Below are 24684 nucleotides of genomic sequence, written 5' to 3'. Positions count from 1 at the left end.
AACAGAATCTCCTACCACTGCGGCACCGAATCTTGAGCCACAAAAGTCTCATTTGCGCTTCACAATGGTGACGTCATGCATCATCACCACGAGAGGCGTGTTTGTGGCGCATAACCCATTGCCTTTGAATAATGTATAAAATGTTATTGCCGAGGTGTAATACGCGGGTATGCTATAAGACCATTCTGATCATTTCTTAGGTATCAAACGGGTGTACCAGTGCCTTAAATACTCAAAGTTTAACTGTGTATTGACTATTGACGGGCAAGTGGTACCATTTGCTTTCAGGGTATCACACACAACTCAATCTTGCTCCTGTAGTCGCCGTCGTTTGTTGCTTACACCCTTCAAATCTAACAAACGAAATGTACGGTGTTGTGACTCGCACTGGATGTAGAACAACAGATATTATTAACCGTGTTTAGATGTGAACTGTCTCCTTCGTCGTTAAAAGCCTAAAGAGGTCTTCAGTGTACCTCCTTGACCAGGTCTACGAGATCTCCAGGTGTTTGTTAACTTCCTTGTCCAACATGGAAACAACCACGACATCGATCTGCATCAATGGGACTTCCTGGAACGACACCATGATGGTGTGCGGTATCAATGAGACATCGAGGAGGAACATGACCGGTGAAGAAGTCAATAGCTGGGATGATGCCACTTGGATCTTAACCAGTGCTTTCGTCATCTTCACTATGCAGTCCGGTGAGATTGTCTTGATAGATAATACAAATATCGACTCTTTCATAAGCTTTATGAAAACACACTTTATTTATAAATTTTGCCGAAGACCAGGAATAAAACAAATCTTGCTTTCCAAAGCAATATTAATGAGCTTGACATGGAATTTTGTGTTCTATATAAGCGACACTTTTCTTAAATAGCATCACCTTGTTTTTATGAACAGTTCTAGTTCCAGATAATACTAAATTAATTATAAATTTAAATTTGCGCACTGAAAATTTACTTATCAAATTATTTTTGTGTCGGTTAAGATATGTATATTTATATTTTATGTGGAAATCGTTCAATTCACAAATTATAATAAAGCTATTCTTGCGACAGAATTTCAAGCTCAAACGGCGGAGTACCACAATCAAAGCAAAAGCCTTTTTGTTCTTTCCAGTCATAACACATTTCAAAAAATTAAAATCAAATTTAGTTTTTAATATTTTTTAGAATGTTTAAAACTACAGTTTTCGCTCGAGACTTTTTGTAGGGCAAATTTATACTCTATTATTTACATGTGCACTCTGTAATACAGTATCGACCCATTTATTAAAAAGATCCCTTCAACAAGAAATCGTTGAACTAGATTGCATAGAAATTTGGCAATCGAATATTGTTGAATTTAACAAGTACTTTACGGGTTCAGAGTGTGTTATATGTTTTTATAACTTCATATTACAAATATTCTGCATTATTTTGGGTTAAGAGCGAGTCACATGATATGTCTTAGTTTTACTAGGCAGCGGCCATTCGATAGTGCATCGTTTGCCGTGTGATAGTCGTCTTATGCCGTGTAGTAGTCCGGAGACAATCACACGGCGTGCAGTACCCAGACGTCTTTATTCCCACCTCAACCCAATCAGTCGTGCATCTGTGTATCTGAAACGCGCGTACGAGCGTTACGTGTATACGTTATGTGTTGGGGTGTTATTAAACAAACTGTTTTAACTCGCGCTATGGTTAACACTACGTCTCCCTCGGTGATCCCCGGACCGGTTTATGACGCTCCGGTGATCACCTCGGGAGTCGTAGTTTTAACCATATCACTCGAAGCAGCCACAGTTTGTATCATAACATTTTATTAACTTTTACTGTGAAGCCAATAATTTACATAAGCGCCAACGTAGTAATAGCCAATAACCCTTTGGAAAGAAGACAAAGAAAGCTGTATCAGTTGTATACATTGGGGGAAAACCCAACAGAATTACTTAACGGAAACCCAACGACACAGGGCCCAATTTCAGAAGCTAAACACACAAACTTGCTTAACACAGAAAAGCCTTGCTTAGCGGAAAGAGATTATCAGCCATCAATCCATAAAGCATACATTATTGCGACCGGTGCTCCACTCTTATTTAAGCAAGAATATTTTTTAAGCAGTTTTTTTTTTTTGCTTAACAGCCTGATGAAACTGTTCAAGGGTAGGGGTTGAAACTACATGTAGTGTCGCTGGTTGGATTAGAACTGGGGTCCGGGTTGGAAGACAAGGAAAGAAAGTTTAATCGTAATTCAGCCGCCAAGGTATTATTCTGTTCCCCAAACAGTCTTTACACTGTAAGATAATTTCATGACACACTTTGTAACTACTTATACGCAATTGTTTATATGAGTAAAATTTTACGATTGATGGTTCAATAAAAGAGTCATAATCTTAGATAAGCCTTAAAGGGTCTATGTAACTTTTGTAGGACAAAAAACACAATGTCCACAGATTTACACTAAACTTACACAGTTTGAAGATAGTGATAGTAAAAGCTTCCCTGAAAATAATACGTGCTGAGGCGCTGTAGTTTTGGGGAATTGAGTAAAACAATGCCATGAAAATAATTTTCGTCTCATGAGACGAAAAATATTTTAATCATTTTAACAAACGTATTTTCATGACATTGTTTTACTAATTTATCAAAAACTACAGCATCTCAGTAAGTAAGATTTGAAGGGAAGATTTCCACTATCATTATCTTCAAACCCTGTAAGTTTAATGTAAATCTATGGACATTTTGAAAAAGTACCCAAATCCTTTAATATTGTGCAGTATATGAAATCATATTCAAAAAAATAAAATGAAATCTCAAACGATTGCAGGTTTTGGTCTTCTCGAATCCGGCATGGTATCCCGAAAGAATGAAGTCAACATCATGGTAAAGAATGCTGTAGATGTCATCTTCGGTGGTCTCACGTATTGGATGTTTGGTTATGGCTTCAGCTTTGGAACAGGGCCGGGTACCAACGCTTTCTGCGGTAAGTTTATTGATGGTATTTAATAACAATCAAAAATAACATAACATTTATGAGGCGCACAGTATTTTGAATCTCCAAAATAATTGTTGAGATCGTTTTCAAAATCCAAAAAAATAATGTAAAATTTTATATAGGATTTGAGGCATTGCATGGTGAGGTATCAATATATTATTTGGTCTGCGGGATGCCAGATAGAGTTTGTTTCTCGAGAACTGTCTTTCTTTCTTTATTTTACTACCGCGGAGTACATCAGATAAATCTACGCCGCGGTAGTAGAATAACGAAAGTGTTCCCTGAGAACCACTCTACCTGGCAAGTAGATACATACATGGTGTTACCGCAAACCAAACATAATGTACATGTTACTTCTTAAACAACGTTTGCATTAGCATTATTTTTGGCTTTGGAAAACGAACCGTTTCAGCCATCACAACGGACTTAACTTACATGCAGTGGACACTATTGGTAATAGCATAAAACGTTTTTTTGGTGAAGAGTAATGGGTAGAGGTTGATGGTATAAAACATTGTGAGAAACGGCTCCTTCTGAAGTGCCGTAGTTTTCGAGAAAGAAATAATTTTCCACGAATTTGATTTCGAGACCTCAGATTTAGAGCTTGAGGTCTCGAAATCAACCATCTAAATGCACACAACTTTGTGTGACAAGGGTGTTTTTGTCTTTCATAGTTATCTCGCAAGTTCGATGACCGATTGGGCTCAAATTTTCACAGGTTTGTTATTTTATGCATATGTTGAGATACACCAACTGTGAAGGCTAGTCTTTGACAATTACCAATAGTGTCCACTGGCTTTAACGATGTCCCGACGGATTCAGCACTCATTATCAATGTGTCGTTCCCCTACGTTGGGAGGACAGGGGGATGCAAGTGACATGACGTCACTATTAATTTAAATCTGGTGAAGGCGCTTCCCTTGGAAACATTTTTTGGCAACGGTAATGACCCGTACTAGCTCCTGGGTACGGACGAATTAGTTTTCCACCAAGTTTTCGCAAGAGTTTTTACTCTCATGCTGTAAATTAAATTAGCCTTTCAGTGTTGCGGTTTTTTTACGTCAGAAATTAGTCAGTCGAATTCAGTAAAGGGTATAATATACAGTATGTTATACAAGTAGCAATCACACTAATGCATCATTTGCTGAACTTGATAGCCTGTTGTCTGGCTGCTTATCACTCAGTTCTGATCATAACCGCTTCACGGTCAACAATGTGTACATGCCATTCTGTATAATATTTCATGCTTTTTTGTACTAACTCATATAAATTTAAGTGAGATAATCGATGAATTTACTTGCAACCTCGTACCCAGTCGAGGTAAGATCCCCCCTCGTCTCGTATGCTTTGCTAACGAGATATTTAGGCTGGTTGACTTTAACTTGCCCCGGACACGACTAACGGTAGGCATAGAGCGCAAAGAAAGACACGAACGTCCGAGCGGATGAGGGCCGACGTTTGCATTAGCATTATTTTTGGATTTGGAAAACGAACCGTTTCAGCAATCCTGACGAACTTAAAGGAACACATTGCCTTGGATCGGTCGAGTTGGTCTTTGAAAAGCGTTTGTAACCGTTTTTAATAAAATGCATATGGGTAGAAAGATGTTGTAAAAGTAGAATACAATGATCCACACAAACATGCCTCAAAATTGCGTGGTTTTCTTTTTACCTCGTCGACTAACACGTCGGCCATTTCTGGGGGTCAAAGTTTTGACTCCCATAAATGGCCGACCGTGTTAGTTCGCACAGTAGAAAGAAAACCACGCAATTTCGAGGCAAACTTGTGTGGATCATTGTATTCTACTTTTAAAAAATCTTTCCAACCGTTAGCAGTATATAAAAAACGGTTACAAACGCTTTTGTTTTGACCAACTCGTCCGATCCAAGGCAACGTGTTCCTTTAACTTAAAGGCAGTGGACACTATTGGTAATTACTCAAAATAATTACTAGCATAAAAAGTTTTATTTGGTGACGAGTAATGGGGAGAGGTTGATGGTATAAAACATTGTGAGAAACGGCTCCCTCTGAAGTGCCATAGTTTTCGAGAAAGAAGTAATTTTCCACGAATTTGATTTCGATACCTCAAGTTTAGAACTTGAGGTCTGGAAATCAACCATCTAAACGCACACAACTTCGTGTGATAAGGGTGTTTTTTCTTTCATTATTATCTCGCAAGTTCGATGACCGATTGAGCTCAAATTTTCACAGATTTTCAAATAGGCCTATCACTGGAACTGTTAATGAATACTACTAAAAAGGGACCTGTCTAATAAAGAAATGAAAAACCAATTCGCATAATGTATCCAGGATATTTTGATCAGCTACGCAATCAGCTGGGCCCATTGATGGAGAACGGAGCTCCGCCAAACCCCCAAAGTGTACCCTTTTGCGAATGCCCTTAAAACAATGTGACATCTACCTCTACTTGTGAATCTTTGGTTTGATAAGAGTTCGTCCTTCTTATTTCAATTTCTTAGTTCTGAAGGAAATTGGTCTGCTGTTTTAGAGTAGATTCGGGAATAAGGGGTTTTAACATTCGATAACTGGATCGGGGGCAGGTCTGTTTTAGCTCTACTCTGTCCCACATGAGGTCAACTAAAACACGCTCACTCAGTACCATGGTTTCATTCGCCTTTAAGTGTAATTGTTTGCTCTTGTACTTAGCGCAGCATTTCGCCCAAAGACGTTCGGGAAATTACTAGATATCCACGAAAAAAAAATCACAATACACAGGAGATAAAACGGCAAACTTGGAAATCCTTGATTTGAGGTCGCTTTCAACATTGCGCATAAAGTCTACTTAGTCGTTACTTTTCGGACGAAATGTAAATATAAAAAAAAAAATCTTTAGGGTTTATTTTCAATACTGCATAGTATTTACTATGACAAAGGGTTCTACTTCAAATCCACAGAAAACGTTACTACTTTTCTGCCTGCGAGACCAAGGGGAGTAATTCTACAATTTAATATTCATACTCTTCTTTTTTGTCTCAATAATTTTCTTGATTGGATGGAATGATTGTGACAACGACGTCTATAGCCAAGATTCAGAAATATATTGTCTCATATACAACACATGTTGCCTAGCTACGCCATAGGGGAGTCAACTATAACAATGCATCCTCAGTTAACAAATATGGTTTATGGCGCCATTGACGTCAGTATAGTGTAGTGAATAGTTTTTTGTTGGTCAGATACCAGCGCTTTATAAAATTTTATTATTATTATTGTTTATTATTATAAATGCCAAAGGTGCGCGCCATTCGTCGTGGGTACGAATACCCTTTTGGTGCGCACCTTTGGGCAAAATCTCCCCAGTATTTTGCACGAATGGCACGATGGTTACAACTATTCACCAATTGTGAAAACGGGTGAAACTGTCCTATTAAAGGGTATATTTTTTATGTAGTTTTTCTAACAAAAAACACAATGTCCACAGATTTACATTCAACTTACACAGTTTGAAGATTATGTTAGTAGAAAGCTTCCCTTGAAATTTTACTTACTGAGGCGCTGTAGTTTTTGAGAAATGAGTAAAAGCAATAATTTTTGTCTCAGTTTTAGCATGTAAAAACGTATTAACCAGTTATGCTATGGTTTTGGTATAATATCATAACTGGTTAAGGGGATTTTACATGCTAAAATCATTTCGGTCTCATGAGACCAACATTATTTTGTGAATTGTTTTACTCATTTCTCAAAAAACTACACAACCATAGTTAGTAATATTCGAAGGGAAGCTTTCCACTATCATTATCTTCAAACCCTGTAAGTTTAATGTAAATCTGTGGACATTTTGAAAAAGTACCCGATCCTTTAAAGGAATTAAGTAAAACATTCGACCATAAGGAACATTCCTTTCTCTATTTTAAAGGGTCTGCCTGCGTACGCTAACTTGGACATGTTAATCTAATGATAATCAAAACGTAGTTGGTTTAGATTAGAACCTCGCAAAAATGACAAAGGATGGTATTTTGGCGAAGGCACTTAACCACAAGAAAGGCAACGTCATCAAGTTAAAACTCAAACGATTTATTTATTATTATTTTTTCTTGGGGGGGGGGTATGCATTCACTCCTCACATCTATATTAAAGATATGGGCTCGAATTAAATTACCTTTTAACAACAAAAATGGTCAACACGAAAAAAAGAAGAGTTAATCACGGAGCAACAACACTTCCTAGCTTAGACTTATTCCGCTCACTCTAATCATGTGAAAACACTCTGTTTAACCGCCGCAATTGATCCTGTAATTAAAACGCTATGATGCAAACAAAATTACAATCGCTTTGTTTTGTCGCTGGCCATTTCTTAAAGAGCCTCGAAGACAAGGAACCCAATTAAGGCTGGATTATGTAACGAACAACAACAATTCCATTAGGCATGGTGGAGATCCAATTAAGGTTTGCAGTTACTGGTGGAGATCCAATTAAGGTTTGCAGTAAAAAAAACGAAAAACTAAAAAACAATTAAGGTTTGCAGTCACACCAAGGTGTATAGGCCCAAAGTACATGAACATGATTTGAAATGTTTTACGGTGGAGACAAGGTGGAGACAAGCTCTACTCTATGTTACACCATGTTAATTTTGAGTAGGATTTTCAAACTGTGCTTGGTTGAATTGCTATATGGTTAACAGAAATACAATCATGATTAGGATTTGCAAATTTTTTTTTTTTTTTTAATGCAAGTCGCCAGACACACAAGGCCTGAAGGCCACTTCTAGGTGTGGACTACAATTATTTTTTCGAGAAGTCATTGCTACTCCTAGGGCTGAAACAGGGTTACCCCTTTGCCAGTCCATACGAATGTAGGCCTGGGTATCATCGATTCGAAGCCTAGCCGGTAGAGCAGGAAGCAGTGTCTCGAATTCTTAATCTGAGGTCTCGAAATCAAATTCGTGGAAAATTAATTCTTTCTCGAAAAAAACGTCACTTCAGAGGGAGCTGTTTCTCACAACGTTTTATACTTATTAACCTCTCCCAATTACTCGTAATCAAGAAAGGTTTAATAGATATTTTTGTTGTTGTAATTATCAATAGTGTCTACTGCCTTTAAAACGATCCATGATTGAAAAACAATCTAAGTATCGTTTGTTGTAACGTCATCATGATATAGGATATCAATTGAGCAAGGTGTCGACTTAAGGTTTTCAGTAACATCATGCTCATGAGTATGTTTTCAAACTTTTCATGTGAAAATACAATCTAGAAGGTTTGCCAGTAACACTATGAACAAAAGTACGACATGAAACTTTGCATGCTTTGAATACAATAGAGTATTTTTTGCGGTAACCAAGGTACGGTTAGGTAATAATGTACAGAGTCTTCAGCGTTGTATGTGGTGGTTTCTATAGCCTTGCTCAAGGCAGTCGAATTATTCACTCCGAAAAAAGACCGCCGCTGTATAAAAACCCACCCGTATTCACTGTGCGTAAAACCATAGAGTAAGGACAGACCCACCCGTATTCACTGTGCGTAACATCGCACGACACGATGCCCCCGTACACTATCCGCATGCGGAGGCCGTCAGGCCGACAGCCTTGTAGGGTCTGTGTTGAAGCCACTGACCTCATTACTATAATAAGCGAAGAGTTCCCACGGTCAGCTCATTACCATAATGCCCGCGAAAGATGAGACATGTCTACATCATCACACACCACCACCACGGACGCTCAGCGAGCATGATAGGCGTGTGTGATTGGACGTCAAAATGAATAATTCATTTGCCTCACATCCTGTGTTGTCTGATAGGTCTGACGAACGATATACATATCCTAGAGCCCCCCCCCCCCCAAATTCGTCCACTATTGGAATTTTTTCAATACAACACATTAAAACGGGAAGATACAGACCCGACAAGGCTGCCGGCCTTACGGCCTCCGCATGCGGTTAGTGGTGTACGAGTGCGATGACTTGTGTGAACAGTATTCGTGCGATGTGACAGTGTGTATACGGGTGGGTCATTCGGTTTGATCGCACACACCATGCACAGGGTATACGGCGGGTGGGTTTACAGCTGCGTCTTTTCGGAGCGAATAATGCGACTGCCTTGAGCAAGGCTATGGTTTCTAAGACAACGCAAATTATGTTCCGACCTATGTTTCGGACACGGTCTTAAAGTCATGACCAGATTCTGTATAGCGACTCATAATAATAATGGTGTCGACATTAAAATAATATAGGTTTTCTCGGTCAAATTCGGCAAAAGAGCAGTCAATTTCATTTTCATGCGTTCGAAGTGTTTTGCCTCTCCAGTTGTTAATGCGTTTCAAATTCAGAATTCGGCCGTTCAATTATGGTTTGAGTCGAGTCAAATTCCCTTAGCACTCTGTTCAATTTAGCGTATCGTCATTCTTTTTCGTGACACACAGGCCTCAAGAAGCGTCTGTGAATTTGAATGCTGTTTTGATGAATTGTTAAATTGAATGATTATTTTGTTAAATCGAATAACGTAATATACATTAATTTTGACTAGTCTTAAAACGAAATAGAATGACCCTTTTCAGATAGCATTCAATTTTGTGCCAAATAGATTAAGCTGGTGGTTAAACTGGCTGCTCATTTTCCGAAATTGACCGAGAAAACCTATAACAACATCAGTTGACACCACGTATACTAACTACAGCAATGACGTTCTTCTGTGGTTCACTCTAAGAGTTCTCCGGTCAGATTACCGAATTCCGGATCTTGGGGGTTCTGACCATATTTTTGTGCCAGGTTCATTACGAAGAGTGGTAAAAAGAATGGACTTTATGCAAAGACTCCGTGACAGTTTGATCTATTTCTGTGTCATATAGAAATATATTTCGGGTCAACCCGACCCAGATAATAATGGGTTGAGTCGCACTGAAACATATAATACGAGTCAGTTCTGACCCGGAGTGTTTATTGTTGAACAAAACGAGTAAACATTTTGTATTTCAGCGTTGTCACTGATGTTGTGTAATGATAAAATAAGTGGGTCGCAGTACGTGGCGAATGCTTAGGTTAGTAAATGAAGTACTGGTGTGAAAGGCCTCGACTCAAAATAGTTCTTCAATTGAGTTGCTGTCCTCTGGAACGAACGTAATTTTTTAGGCGCGAAATGGAAGACGATGTCGTCAATTCCAAATTGTGTTCACTTGCCGCTTGGTTGCAAAAATCACGACTTGGTCGTTTAATGACTGGCGACTCAAATTAAAACAGGCCAGGTCTCTTTAATTGATGACATGATTGGAGCCAGCAACCTCGTGTTGATTACTGCCATGGATTAGGCGAAGGGAATTTAAAAACAACTCAAAATGTTTGGTCAAAACAACATTCAACCCCTAAAAAATACTAAACCTAGCGTAAAATGGGAAGAACACGTTACTTTGAATCGAAAAAGACTGATTTGCTATTTTCTTTCTGTTTTTGTTTTGTTTTGTTATGTTGTTAAAACTTATTTATCTAATTGTTTTCAAATTGTTATTTGTTATATAATTCCTTTTCATTTTAACATGTTGAGTTTTCTACAGTAAGTTCACGTTGTATGTTTTTTAAATGCACTTTTTAAATATAAAAATAATGCAGTTTACGGTATTTACTTTTAATTTAAATCATTTGTTTAATACCCTATATTTTTGTTTACCCTTAATTGCCTGTAAGTGCAATCGTGGTTTAATACGCTTAAAAAAAAGAAGAGTTATTTAGTTAATTCAGTTAGTGCCATGCTGCTTGTTTTGTATTAATCTTCGATTTTGAGTACAAAATAACAAATAGTAAGAATAAACACACTGTTTTCTTCCTCAGGTGTTGGTCATTTCTTCACCGACTCAACGGATCCAGAAGAGATGGGCTGGGTATTTGCCAAGTTTGTTTTCCAAGCTTCATTCGCTACGACAGCTACAACCATCGTCTCTGGTAATAAAAAAAACTTTAAAAACCCTTAAAGGCAGTGGACATTATTGGTGTTAAATTACTCAAAAAATGTATCAGCATAAAACCTTACTTGGTATAACGAGTAATGGGGAGAGGTTGAAAGTATAAAACATTGTAAGAAACGGCTCCCTCTAAAGTGACGTAGTTTTCGAGGGAGAAGTCATTTTCCACGAATTTGATTTCGAGACCTCAAGTTTAGAATTTGAGGTCTTGAAATCAAGCATCTCGAAGCACACAACTTTTTTTTTTTTTTCTGTCATAGTTAGTTTGCAACTCCGACGACCAATCGAGCTCAATTTTTTACAGGTTGGTTATGTTATGCCTATGTTGAGATACACCAAGTGAGATTACTGGTCTTACCAACAGTGTCCAGTGTCTTTAAGTTTGCGGTCTTGTGAATATCTCTTTTTGAGTAGTTTGGGTTCTGTTGGTTGTGTTTAGGTATGTTCTTACGCCTTGGTTAAACACAGCTTGCCCTCTGAGCCCATGCCTCTTGTCGTATAATTTGCTAACTATATTACGTTGTTCTCTTATGGCTCCTGCTCAATGATCAACCAGCCCTGTCTGGGGCCCATACTTAAAAAGCTATGCTTCTCATTTTCAACGGGCAGTATCTTTTCAAAGTAAGCTTGAATATCTTCTTTCTATGTGTAGATTGTAGTAATTATTTGCTAAAGTATGCATGTATAAACATCGTAGACTGATCTTGATGTTGTGGACAAAATAAAATAAAATTAAAACTTTAAAATTGAACCGTTGGGCCAAAACCAGAATCGTTAACCACCTTTTCTTTTCGTAACCAACACCATTCAAAAGAGATATTCACAAGATGTTGCCGCATACCTCTCTTGGATCTACTTCAATCATGCAAAGATTCAAATCCTACTAAAAACAACATTTCCCTTTGTTTACAACATCACCAACATCTTGCTACACAGCAATAAAAGAAACACAAAGTTACAGAATATACTGTAACGGGATATAATTTGTTCGTTTCGTGGTATACGTCAAGGGTATTATATTATTCAAGACCACAATCACACGCATGAAAAGCTCTTCAAAATTTCCCGCGTATCGGACAAAGCGCGGGAAATCGCTTTCACTCTGCGCTGATAAACAGAAATAGCTTAGTTTTTCCAATACCTGAGAACCCGAGTGAGAGAATATCTGAATATGATGCATTCGCAGAACCTTGACCGCTATCCAATGGAATACATCAGCTAATTGTATTATTTAATTGTGGTGGTTCGTATCTAAAGTGAGAAACTAGTGTCAAATTATTTGAGTGGACATTCGAGATAATTGACATGGGCGGTTAGAAATGCTTGGTTTGCTCTATGGTTTGAAGTTGTATATCACCATAAGATAAATTAAAGAAGGATGTAGGAACCTACTTCTATGGGTTTGATACTAGAGGAGGAGTTAGAGGCACCGGACACATTTGGTAATTGTCAATAGCCAGTACTCTTGTGTATCCAAACATATGCATGAAATAACAAAATCTGCCCAAGGCAGAAAAGAACACCATTGTCGCACAAATAATGTGTGCTTTGAGATGCCTAAAAGAAAATGCCATTGTGACTAGTAAAAATACACATAAACGCAAACGTTGGTGCTTATGTTTTCACACTTATTTTCCCTTTTCATACTTATTTCACTTCTTAGGCTATTTATTTATTTCTCATTGCTTTTTAATGTTAATTTTTGATTGCTTGTTATTGTTGTTGTAAAGCGTTGTGATACCTTTTTATGTAAAAATGTTTAGATTATTATTATTATTATTATGTTGTATGTTTGTGATTTGTATATCCAGGTGCGATGGCAGAAAGAACTAAGCTAGAAGCATACTGCGTCTTCTCGCTCGTCAATACTTTAGTGTATTGTTTCCCAGCTCACTGGATATGGTCAGAAACAGGCATCTTTGCTAGAATGGGCTGCATTGACATTGCTGGGGCAAGTAGGTAACCCATTGATATTGTATGGGGAAAGTAGGCAACCCATTGATATTGCAGGGGCAAGTAGGCAACCCATTGATATTGCAGGGGCAAGGAGGTAACCCATTGATATTGCAGGGGCAAGTAGGTAACCCATTGATATTACAGGGGCAAGTAGGTAACCCATTGATTGCATGGTGGCAAGTTGGCAACCCATTGATATTGTAGGGGCAAGTAGGCAACCCATTGATATTGTAGGGGCAAGTAGGCAACCCATTGATATCGCAGGGGCAAGTAGGTAACCCATTGATATTGCAGGGGCAATTGTAGGTAACCCATTTACATGGTATGGGGAAAGTAGGCAACCCATTGATATTGCAGGGGCAAGGAGGTAACCCATCAATATTGCAGGGGCAATTGTAGGTAACCCATTGACGCTGCAGGGGCAAGTAGGTAACCCATTGATATTGCAGGGGCAAGGAGGTAACCCATTAATATTGCAGGGGCAAGTAAGTAACCCATTGATATTGCAGGGGCAAGTAGGTAGCCCATTGATATTGCAGTGACAAGTGGGTATTAACCAAAGTATTGCAGGGGCAGGCATTGGCTAGATTATCGTACTACGTTTGCCATAGACCTACGCCAATAGGAGCCCACAAGAGTCTCAACCATTCAAGTCAAATAACACAAAACACAAGTCTCAACCATTCAAGTCAAATAACACAAAACACAATTGTATTAGTTTCCAAAAAGTGCGTTGTCACATTGACCTTAACATTAAGAAGGATTGATTCGAGTCTTTCCCATTTCCTCCGACCTTCGCCGTTAAGAATGCGGTAAACCTTCCTTGGTAACTTGAGTTAATGGACGGTCGTTACGCGGTAATTGTACGGCTGCATATAGCCAAGAGTGAAGCAATTATCGATGTTAATTCAAATCATTGGGAATCTCAGGTGTAATGCTATTGATCTCGGTTGGCTGAGCGATTACTTTGGTTCCAGAGTGAGGTCAAAGGTTATTTCGCATAAAAAGGGATATTCTTCTTTTTCTTCGTAAGTAATATATTAAACGCAATGTGAAGTTAACGCACCACAATAATAGATTTGAGTTTTCGACCGAAATCAAACCATATTAATAGAGCTTTAGATCCAAAGAGAGTCAAAGAGTTTATTGTTATTCTTTACAGAAGGGACTAAATTCGTGGTGGACTTGAATTATTTGAAATCACTGTTTGTTGATAAAAATCAAACCATAAAAAGAGGTTTAAATCTAAAGATAGGCAATGGGTTTATTGTTATTTTACATACGGGAACGTCTAATGATAGACATGAGTAAAGTCTCTAATGTATAGTGGTTTGTCCCGACTGGAATAAACCCCAAAGAATAAGGTTCAGAATGCTTTCTAGTTTACTGACAAATCCAAGCCTCCTAGTGGCTGACCTGATGTTTGCCGTATTTAAACTTTTGTGAGAAAAACTATTTGTTAAAGAAAATAAAATAATAACAAAACTTAATTTCTTGATGAAAGAAGATTTAGTTCTACAGCACAGAGCTCTGAATATCAATTTATCGCTCTTTATAAAACACAGTTCATTGTAATCGGAAAAAAACCCGGATGCGACCCAACAACAATTTCAGTAAACACAATCTATTCGGGTAAGATGAAAACAAAAGCACTTCTCAAAAAGACAATAGTTTTCAAATAAAACATTTTCCTTCAGTCGAAAAAGCAAGCTGATGGGGCCCCGAAGCGGGTAGAGGAACCCACGCTCTAATAATGCATGTCACAACTTACTTAAAGGTGCCGTTCATCTTGTGGGAGGCACCACCGGTCTAGTTGCTACCCTGATGCTGAAGCCCCGTAGAGGGCGCTTTGAAGGTAAAGGCGAGCCTGAGATGAGTAACCCGACCAACGCCCTCTTGGGGATGTTTATGCTTTGGTGGGGTTGGCTCGGCTTCAACTGCGGCAGTACGTTTGGTATCTCTGGTGGAAAATGGAAACTTGCTACTCGGTGAGTCAAAGATAATGTTAACATTCACCATGGTGCAACAAATGTACTTCCCTCATTTCGTTCTGTTTTTTTTTTTAAGAGCAAGGGGAATGTCAAATTCAATTTTGTGATGTGTCGAATCAATTTCCAATTCATAATATAGTCCCTCACCTTACACAAACCCTAATCCTGACCCTAATCCTAACCTTAAACCTATCCTTAACATTAACCCCAACCCTGACCCTGACCCTGTTAATTTTTGGAGCCGTTTGATTGTTGTATTCCCTACGAAATCTAGATAAATACAAAATTAACAAGAAAACACTATAAAATCTAAAAACATGTCAGCGTTTTTTAGATATTGATGAAAGTCTGGGAGGTTTCTTCATATGCACAAAAATATGTGGTTGGAACATGACAAATTTGTCATGCAGAAACTTGATCAGATTTTCAAGACGTCACAAGTAGAGGGTCTTTACATTCCATTGAAGAATTTCTTTCTCAGTCAAAAGGTGACATTCAAGGCCGTTTTGAATGAACAAAATTTGAAACTTAAGAATGAACCAAAACATCTTCGTGCAGACCTGTACAGACCCATCTTTCTCAGAATTATGTCTTCGGGTGTTTCGAATGTTGACAAGGTATCCTCTGCCTTCAAACAAGAAAGTTGTCACCAACACCCCCATATACTCTCTTTTATGCCAACGCTGATTTCTGATAATCTTTATGATTCTTCTAGAATCTGAATGTGTTGTAATTTTGTATGCTTTGGTTCACACGCATTTCTTTGTCATGACTCATTTTAATGTGTAAGTTTCCCCAATAACGAACCCCTTTTTATTAGCAACTTAAAACTGTCTGACTACTTTTCCAGAGCTGCTGTTAACACACTGTTATCTTCATCCGGAGGAGGGTTGATGGGTCTAGGGATCAGCTGGATCTTTCGCCCATCCGGACGCAAATTTGACATTGGCTTTTTAAATAATGGGGTCCTAGGGGGCCTTGTTGGAGTAACAGGTGATTTTTCTTTAGGTTTAATACTAAGGGAAACTTCAAAAGGCACAAGAAGTTTCTGCTATTTTGTTGCGAGTACTCAGCTTTGATCTTGCCAAATAAAAGGTGGAAAAATGCCCGAGTGATAATTTTTCGTTGCAAAATTACCGGCCTCAAAGGAAAAAGGAGATCGGGTTTGTTTGCGCACAGCTGCAGGTCACAAAACAACAGAACTTGTGTACATCTCTGAAGTCCCCCTTGGCACTTTCTGATTTGTTTTGCCGCTTTTGATTTCATGTCCATCTCCGTTGTAGGTCGGCCATGACGACAATGACGTCATCGATAGGAGGGGGCATAGTCGGACTAACATTCAGCTGGATGACCCTCGATCGAAAATTTAACATTTCCTATTTAATCAACGGTGTATTGGGAGCTCTCGTGGGCAGTACAGGTGATTCCAAAAATCAAATTTCTTAACGCGGCAAATTATGTCGAAGATTTTATGATTTATGCTGTATTTAAAACAGCCTTTTTTGCCTGTGCAATGAGCATTTTAATAGCTACAGATATGACACAACGAAACAGTTTTCTTTTTATGTTCAATTTTCGAGTCTTCTTGCTCTGATTACAACATGCACCATGTTTTTATCCGTCCAAAGTTCTGTTTACCCTTTTTTCCTCCTCTTCAGCTCATAATCATGCGATGGGATTTTTTTTTTTTTAACTCGAAAGTGCTTTTTATGTTTGTTTTTTAAAGTTTTCTCATGAGTTGCAATTGTGTATTGATCTCAATGTGTTCTTATTTATCAGTACAATGCCCTTGGAGACACAAAGTCATTATTATCATAGACTGGACTGTGTCACCGGCAGGGTAGGGGGAATTTGATTTTTTTTTTTGAGGGGATGAACAATATTTCACTCAATACTTCGTACATAAAATTGATGAGGCATACAAACCATGCCCAGATATGGTAAAGTGTAATTAGATGCGGATTTTCGAACCACAGTCTAACTTCGCTCTGGTATTAGAAAACATACTTAATAGTCAAACATTCATTTTATTACATCCCTTTCCAGAGTTTGTGTGTTTATTTTTTATTTTTTATTTTTTAATAAACTATTCTTTGTCCAAATTCCTTCTCTTCGACAAGTCATCTTTTATACACGTTTTACAATCACCGGCATCTTGCGTGTTTTAAGATTGCGTGTTTTAAGTGCGCCAGTCTTCACTCCTTACATTATTTTTCATTTCTTATCTACCGCATGCAGTTATTCAACTTTTGTGGTTAAATAGCATGGCTTGCCAATTTGCATGATGAGTTGCAATGCTTATTAAATTTAAGAAGTCCCCACCGTTTTGCCTAAAAGCTCGTTTTTCCTTCATGTCTGTCTGTGTTTCGGTTAGTCCTGTGTTGTCTTATTGTGTTGGTTTGATTTCATTGCGTTTCTTAATTTGATTACATCTTGATGTTACAAAGTCGCGAGAAGCCGGAAGTTGTGCCTTTCATAATTTTCAAATGTATTCATAATTTTTAAAGAGGCTAAACAAGAGGGGCATTAGCTGCGTGGAGCCAAACAGTTCCTCCCAATACACATGATTGAACAGGAAATGTTGAGAGTTTGACTTGCTGTAACTATTAAGTAGCTATAGTGCACTTAATTAGTTAGTTTTAGCTGCACACTGTCTGCTACTTAGTGTTCCTTCTATCTTTAAAGGCAGTGGACACTATTGGTAATTACTCAAACTATTTATCATCATAAAACCTTTCTTGATTACAAGTAATGGGGAGAGATGGATGGTATAAAACATTGTGAGAAACGGCTCCCTCTGAAGTGACGTAGTTTTCGAGAAAGAGGTAATTTTCCACGGATTTGATTTCGAGACCTCAAGTTTAGAATTTGAGGTCTCGAAATCAAGCATCAGAAAGCACACAAATTCGTGTGACAAATTTTTGTTTTTTTCTTTCATTATTATCTCGCAAATTCGACCACCGATTGAGCTCAAATTTTCACAGGTTTGTTATTTTGTGCATATGTTGAGATACACCAACTGTGAAAACTAGTCTATGACAATTACCAATAGTGTCCACTGCTTCTAACGAAAAGTGACAAAAGGGAAAACCACTTTTGAAGTACACAGCGGTTACAGTTTGACAATTAATACATCATTGAAGAATGACAATATTTAGATGTTAAATTTGCATCGGGGATAAATAATTATTATCTGTGTTCTACTCACATGCACCTTTCCTACAATCAGCTGCCAACAGAGGGCGCCCGAACCAAACTACTTTGTAAAAACGTGCGATTGAGAGTTTGCAATCGATAATGTATGCAATCCCTCATTGACTGTTTCGCCATTTTTAGTTTGCGTCCAAATATAAACAGGAATTCGTTTTATTGAACATTAGTTTTGTTAAAATGTAGCTACTTTGTTTAGGAGTAATGAATTTTGTCAAAAAACAAAACCAATTCTGTATTATTTTCTAGTTAAGTTGATAATTAAGAATGCCACCGTACACAGTCTAACCTTAGTATAAAAGATGTACATGTACAATGACAGCATTTATAGCGTACAAGCATGCGAGTAATATTTGGCATTTTTAATTGGGAAATACGCACTTTTGCAACTGAGCATTTTGGCACCTATCAAACTCTTAAAGGCAGTGGACACTATTGGTAATTTTTTTATTGTCAAGGACTAGCCTTCACAGTTGGTGTATCTCAACATATGCATAAAAATAACAAACCTGTGAAAATTTGAGCTCAATATCGGTCATCGAACTTGCGAGATAATAATGAATGAAAAAACACCCTTGTCACACGAAGTTGTGTGCATTTAATAGATGGTTGATTTCGAGACCTCAAGTTCTAAATCTGAGGTCTCGAAATCAAATTCATGGAAAATTACTTCTTTCTCGAAAACTATGGCACTTCATAGGGAGCCGTTTCTCACAATGTTTTATACCATCAACCTCTCCCCATTGCTCGTCACCAAGAAAGGTTTTATGCTAATAATTATTTTGAGTAATTACCAATAGTGTCTACTGCTTTTAAAATGGTTATACTGAAAGAACATCCATTATGAATGTGCATGCGAATGAACAAGGTGAACAAACAACTCAACGAACTATGTATCCTGTACAATAAAAAAAAAGATAGGGCCTAAAAGACAAATGGTCTCATAAAACCATCATTCGCTGGGCCAAAACCCGGGCAAATTGAGCTTTCCTCTTTTAATTTCTGCGTGAAATGATTGGATCCCGTTCTTTTCTAAAGGTGATGGTCAGTCACATACAAATAATTGTACGTAAAAAGAATATCACGTTCCATGAGTTAAAGACAGTGTACACATTGGTAATTGTCAAAGACTAGCCTTCACAGTTGGTGTATCTCAACATTAGCATAAAATAACAAACCTGTGAACATTTGAGGTCAATCGGTCATCGAACTTGCGAGAGGAAAGAAAAAACACCCTTGTCACACGAAGTTCTGTGCGTTTATAGATGGCTGATTTCGTGACCTCAAGTTCTGAACTTGAGGTCTCGAAATCATAATCGTGGAAAAATACTTCTTTCTCGAAAACTATGGCACTTCAGAGGGAGCCGTTTCTCACAATGTTTTATACCATCAACCTCTCCCCATTACTCGTCACCAAGAAAGGTTTTATGCCAGTAATTATTTTGAGTAATTACCAATAGTGTCCACTGCCTTTAAAATGACGTCTTATTGTAGCCACTTCTTTTTCCGCAGCAATATGCGCCTTGTCCAGGCCCTGGGAAGGTTTTGTGATTGGTGCCGTTGGGGGCTGTATAGCTGTATCCACTCCTCGTCTGTTGGAGAAACTCAAGATTGATGACCCAGTTGGGATTGTTGGAGTCCATCTTTTGGCGGCATTTTGGAGTCTCGCTGCAGTTGGACTCTTCGCGAGACCGGACGAAATTGAAAATCTCACACAAGAAACTGGTAATTTGGTTAGGTTGGTCGGTCAGGTTTGTGTAGTGGTATCTACCATCACCTTCCACCTCTTGGACCCCGGCTCGAATCCCACCGGAGGCACTTTGTGAATTGGGTTTCCAGTCCCTACTTGACTCTGTGGGTTTTCCTCCCACATCTAAAATTGAAATTTCTTCAACATCTGCTTTTCTCGTTTGGTCTAATTAGAGCGTTAAGAATATTTTAACAGATCAAAATGTTCACCGAACAGCCGTATCACCACTTCCTGCCTTGAGGGAACAGTAATGTGGGACTTTTTTTTTTTGACGTTAGGTGGCAGCAGGCTTACCTAGTAAATCTATTGTTGTCGGTAAAGTCACATGCGGGCAAGCTCGGAACGCAAACAACGGAAATTTACCTAGTAAGTCTGCTGCCACCTAGCGTTCCAAAGTCTTCCCATTCATACAAGTCTCTCTCAATATCTAAATGTCCGTAGATACGTAGACTGGTCCCCTGTCCTCATCCACTAAGGATTAAGACAGGTATTGATTTACCAGAACCACGTATTTATTGTATACTATGGGTGCGTTCGTTTAGCTTCCCTGAGTCTACCCCGCGGTGCTCACTCGGGTGAGCCCCTGACAAGAGCTAATCGAACGATCACACTCGCCCTTTCGTGGTGACGGCATGCACCTGAGTCAGGTCACCCCAAGTGACCCTCCACAAGAAGGGCACTGGGGCCCCACCCGGGTGAGCCCCGTCAAAGCTATTCGAACGTACCGGGGCAGGCAGACCGGGTCGACCCAGGGAAGCTAAACGAACGCACCCAATGATTTCAATGGATAAACGTGCAATGACTTATGCTTTCCGTACCAGTGTGTTGATTGGTCCGAGGTGATAATTTGGCAGCTGCACTTTCAGTCGTCTGGGCTAGCAGCGTACATTTGTTGCTATGAATTGATTCATTCTCCATGAACAAAAATGTTGGTGAAAGGTGATTATGGATGGGGATGGACGATGGCAGATATCTGGCGTAATTCACGGGGCTCGAAGTGTGACTTCAGATCTTCAGGCTATAGCAGATCCCCTTGCACCAACGTCAGATGCAATCTTAAAAACAAATTAATAATAATATAAAATAAATTCCTTTTTTGTTCAATATTGTGGCGTAGGTCTGTTTTATGGTGGTGGTTTTAGACTGCTTGGAGTACAGTGCTTGATGGCAGTCACTATGTTTTCGTGGACCCTGGTGACTGCCGCTTTTTTACTCGTCATCATCAGCAAAACGGTGGGACTAAGGTGAGTCACAATTAATCATTTAGCTCGGTTGAAAGCCAGTGGACACTATTGGTAATTGTCAAAGACCAGTCTCCTCACTTGCTGTATCTCAAGATATGCATAAAATAACAAACCTGTGAAAATTTTAGCTCGATTGGTAGTTGGAGTTGCGAGATAAGAAAGAAAAAACACCCTTGTCACATGAAGTTGTGTGCTTTCAGATGTTTGATTTCGAGACCTCAAATTCTAAACTTGAGGTCTCGAAATCAAATTCGTGGAAAATTACTTCTTTCTCAAAAACTACTCCACTTCAGAGGGAGCCGTTTCTCACAATGTTTTATACTACCAATCTCTCCCCATTACTCGCTAGCAAGTAAGGTTTCATGCTAATAATTATTTTGAGTAATCACCAATAGTGTCCACTGCCTTTAACAGCCACTGTCTTTAATTGCATTTACACAAAACACTGTACGTTCCACCCGAAGGATGACGCAATAATGGTAAGGTGTCAATATTAAGTCAGAGTTTAGCATCAGCAGGAGGTGAGAACTTCCGGCTTCAATACAGAGATTAAGGGTGATTTTTAAGACAAAGACTTGTTCATATTATGAGTTTGCTCCTTTTGCTTTAATCAGATGCTCCCTGAAATGTGAAATTCTGGGTGCCGACATATCCGAGCATGGGATCAACCAATTGAGCAAGGAGGAGCAAATTGAAATCACCAAAGAGCTACACAGCCTCGGGCTGGACTCGCCCTTCGACCATCCGTCATCAGAAGTCCGGCTGAGGAGCGCCTCCAGTCGCCGGCGATCTTACAACCGAAAACCAAGCGTTGCCACCGTGACTGGCGTTGCTAAATCCGTCGAGAGGGGTACACGAGGAGAGACGAACGGAACAAACCACTCGTACCTCTCACCACAGACCGGTGGAGACCAGACAGAACTGGAACTGGCCGGTAGTATCTGGTATAATCAGCAGGAAAGTGACAAGTCAAGAAACAGCGATCCGCTTCATGACGACTTGACGTTGTCTATTAACGATTCACCAAAGGTAACCAAATAGCTCTATGGTATTATTATTATTTGTTTAATTATTAAAATATGTATTCAAACAAACAATAACAAATCCAACACAACACAACAACAACAACCACATCAACAACAACAACAACAAACATCAAACAACAATTACAGCAGCAACAATAACAACAACAATATTAACAACATCAACAAAAACCGCTGCAACATCAGCAACAACATCTCCAACAACAACAACATCAGCAACAACATCTCCAACAACAACAACAGCAACGCCAATACTTATCATAACTTCTACGCTGATTGATTTGAAACAAAATGTTGCGTTACTGCTTTTTTTAATGCGACACAAGTTTTTAGGGTCAAAGAGAATTTTTTTTTTTTTTTTTTTAGAGTTGCGAATGTTTGGTGACTTGGCCGATCGAGGGGTCTTGGGTGATAGACTCTATAATACAGAATTCGAGTTCGAATTCGTGTCTTCAGTCGTGACACTTGTGTCTATCAGCAAGGCACGTTATGCTTTATGCTTCTCTCCACCAAGGAGTATAAATGGACACCGGCAACAGCCGAGTAGCAAGCCTAGAATGATCTGCCATATTTTAAGAGAAATATCAATTAATACCTTCAGCTCCTGAGTTTCTGCACTTATATGTTTCTTCTTTCTTGTAGCAATTTACCTAGAGTGGCTTTAAGCCTTGTTTTGGGCGAACTTGTGAAAAAAAAAAAAAAAAAAAAAAAAAAAAAGGTTTCCTGAGTCCAGTGGGAATAGAAACATTCTCAGTCGTTTAAGAGACCGAATTTAAGCATAACCGTGGCTACGAACATACTTTACCCCTTTGTCCTTATACTGTTTCATTACGACTGAAGTTTCTGTCTAACTTCCAAACATAAAACTTGTTGTTAAAAAGGGGAGCTTTTACTGTATGCTGCTTATGCTTAACACTTATTTTTAAGATCGGTTGATTTATTTATCTTCACAGAACCAAAAGAAAATTGAGGACAGACAGCTTGGAAATGATAACACTGCCTTTGAAGAACTCACATCAGAGAGTCGCAATGCAAGTCCTTCCACTGTTATTAAAGCTGCTGCACCAAACGACAGTACATCTGTCGTGGTATAGCAATTAAACAAATAGAACATTGATTTGTTAAAACTTGACCCGAGTGTATACAATCACAGTTGTGGATGTTTTGATTGAAATCTCGTTGCTTGAAGCTGCAAAACTGAATGTACTTTTGAAAATTACGTTTCCGAATGGATTAGACGCATTCGGTCTGGGAATTCTATACCCCTAATCTCACTTTTGTATAAAGTGGGTTCAAGTGGGTCTAAGAGAGAACAAGTATTGTTAATTGATTACAAATTTAATTTTTTTTATCACCTTGCAAGTTAACTTACTGATGGTGTACCACAGGGCACGATGTTAGGACCAACATTGTACACCTTTGGGTTTTGGAACAGTTCGATGTAGTTTTTATACAATATAACTACCCTAGGAAGTTTCATTGGAAAAGGTGGTACAGTTTGAAATATTGTCAACAATCTGGAGCGGTCAAGTCCAAGTAGAATTTTTTTTCCGTAATTGGAATACAAAATCTTCTCAAGTTCAAAGTGAAATGATTCTCAAAAAGCGTTACAACCAATTCAAGGTGAGCAAGTAACTTTTTATTGCTAGCAATTTTAGGAGTGATTACTAAACGTATACCTTCCCTAAATTAACTGATAGAGTACCACAAGGCACTATGTTATGACCTACCAGATTTATTTGTATAAATTAATATGAAAACGTGTTTGATTTTTTTCCCCGACGAGATGAGATTGTTGTCAAATACATTATATGCAATTGCAGGAAGTAAGAGAGTGAACTACCGTTTGTAGACTTTACCAAATCGTGACAATTTTCGATTATTTAAAATAATGTTGGTTGTGTCAAATCAGCAATGTAGATTTATTTTTGGTAGTGTGCTCACACAAAAGTTAACAGTAGTATTTTATCTGGTAGGTCTGCTGCCACCCACCTTTAGTGTTCCAAAGTCTCCCAGTATTCTCTTACTACGAGTGTGTTAGTGCAAAGGTAAACACGGATACAAAGTAAATTACTGTTTGTATCTTTATAAATCTGTTTGAAAGTTTGTTTTATTCAAACGCAATACTTTTCATTTCATTGTTATATTACTGAAAAAAGCTGGAGTAGATTGAAACAATCAACTTTTGAAGAAAAGAATGGATTTGTCAACATTTGAAGAAAAGAATGGATTTGCAGAGATCAACATGTGTAAAAGCCATTGATATACACAAAAATACTTTATGTAACATAATATAATAAATATTTACGTCACTGATCGCGAACGCGCTTTTTTAACTGAGATTTCAGTAAGTGAGAAAAGTACACAACTTGGAGGTTGAGACTGGTTACCTGTAAATTGCCCAGTGTGACATGACACATTAAAGTACTGTCTCATATCAAAAGCACGTCTGGAGGCGAAACTACCAATTTCTCAGATTAATTTGTTTGATGGTGTTAATAATTGTTTAAAGGGTCTGTGACTTTTTTGGGGACAAAATACAAAATGTCCACATATTTACGTTAAACTTACACAGTTTGAAGATAGTGATAGTAGAAAGCTT

At 38.4% G+C, this 24684-nt stretch overlaps 1 protein-coding gene across 1 annotated transcript; it reads left to right on the top strand.

The window, feature by feature from the left end:
* The first annotated feature begins 297 nt into the window (after window positions 1–297).
* LOC139941821 (putative ammonium transporter 2) lies at window positions 298–23176 on the top strand. The gene is made up of 10 exons (XM_071938442.1): window positions 298–705; window positions 2815–2970; window positions 10758–10868; window positions 12700–12843; window positions 14622–14832; window positions 16119–16255; window positions 19558–19770; window positions 20913–21039; window positions 21654–22068; window positions 23036–23176. The coding sequence occupies exons 1-10, from the start codon at window positions 531–533 to the stop codon at window positions 23174–23176; spliced, it is 1830 nt and encodes a 609-aa protein (XP_071794543.1). The 5' UTR covers window positions 298–530.
* Window positions 23177–24684: the final 1508 nt, after the last annotated feature.

The sequence above is a fragment of the Asterias amurensis genome, chromosome 9 (assembly GCF_032118995.1).
Source record: "Asterias amurensis chromosome 9, ASM3211899v1".
Classification (NCBI taxonomy): Eukaryota; Metazoa; Echinodermata; class Asteroidea; order Forcipulatida; family Asteriidae; genus Asterias; species Asterias amurensis.
The sequence above is the reverse complement of the archived record's forward strand: the minus strand, read 5'-3'. Positions and strand labels throughout refer to the sequence as shown.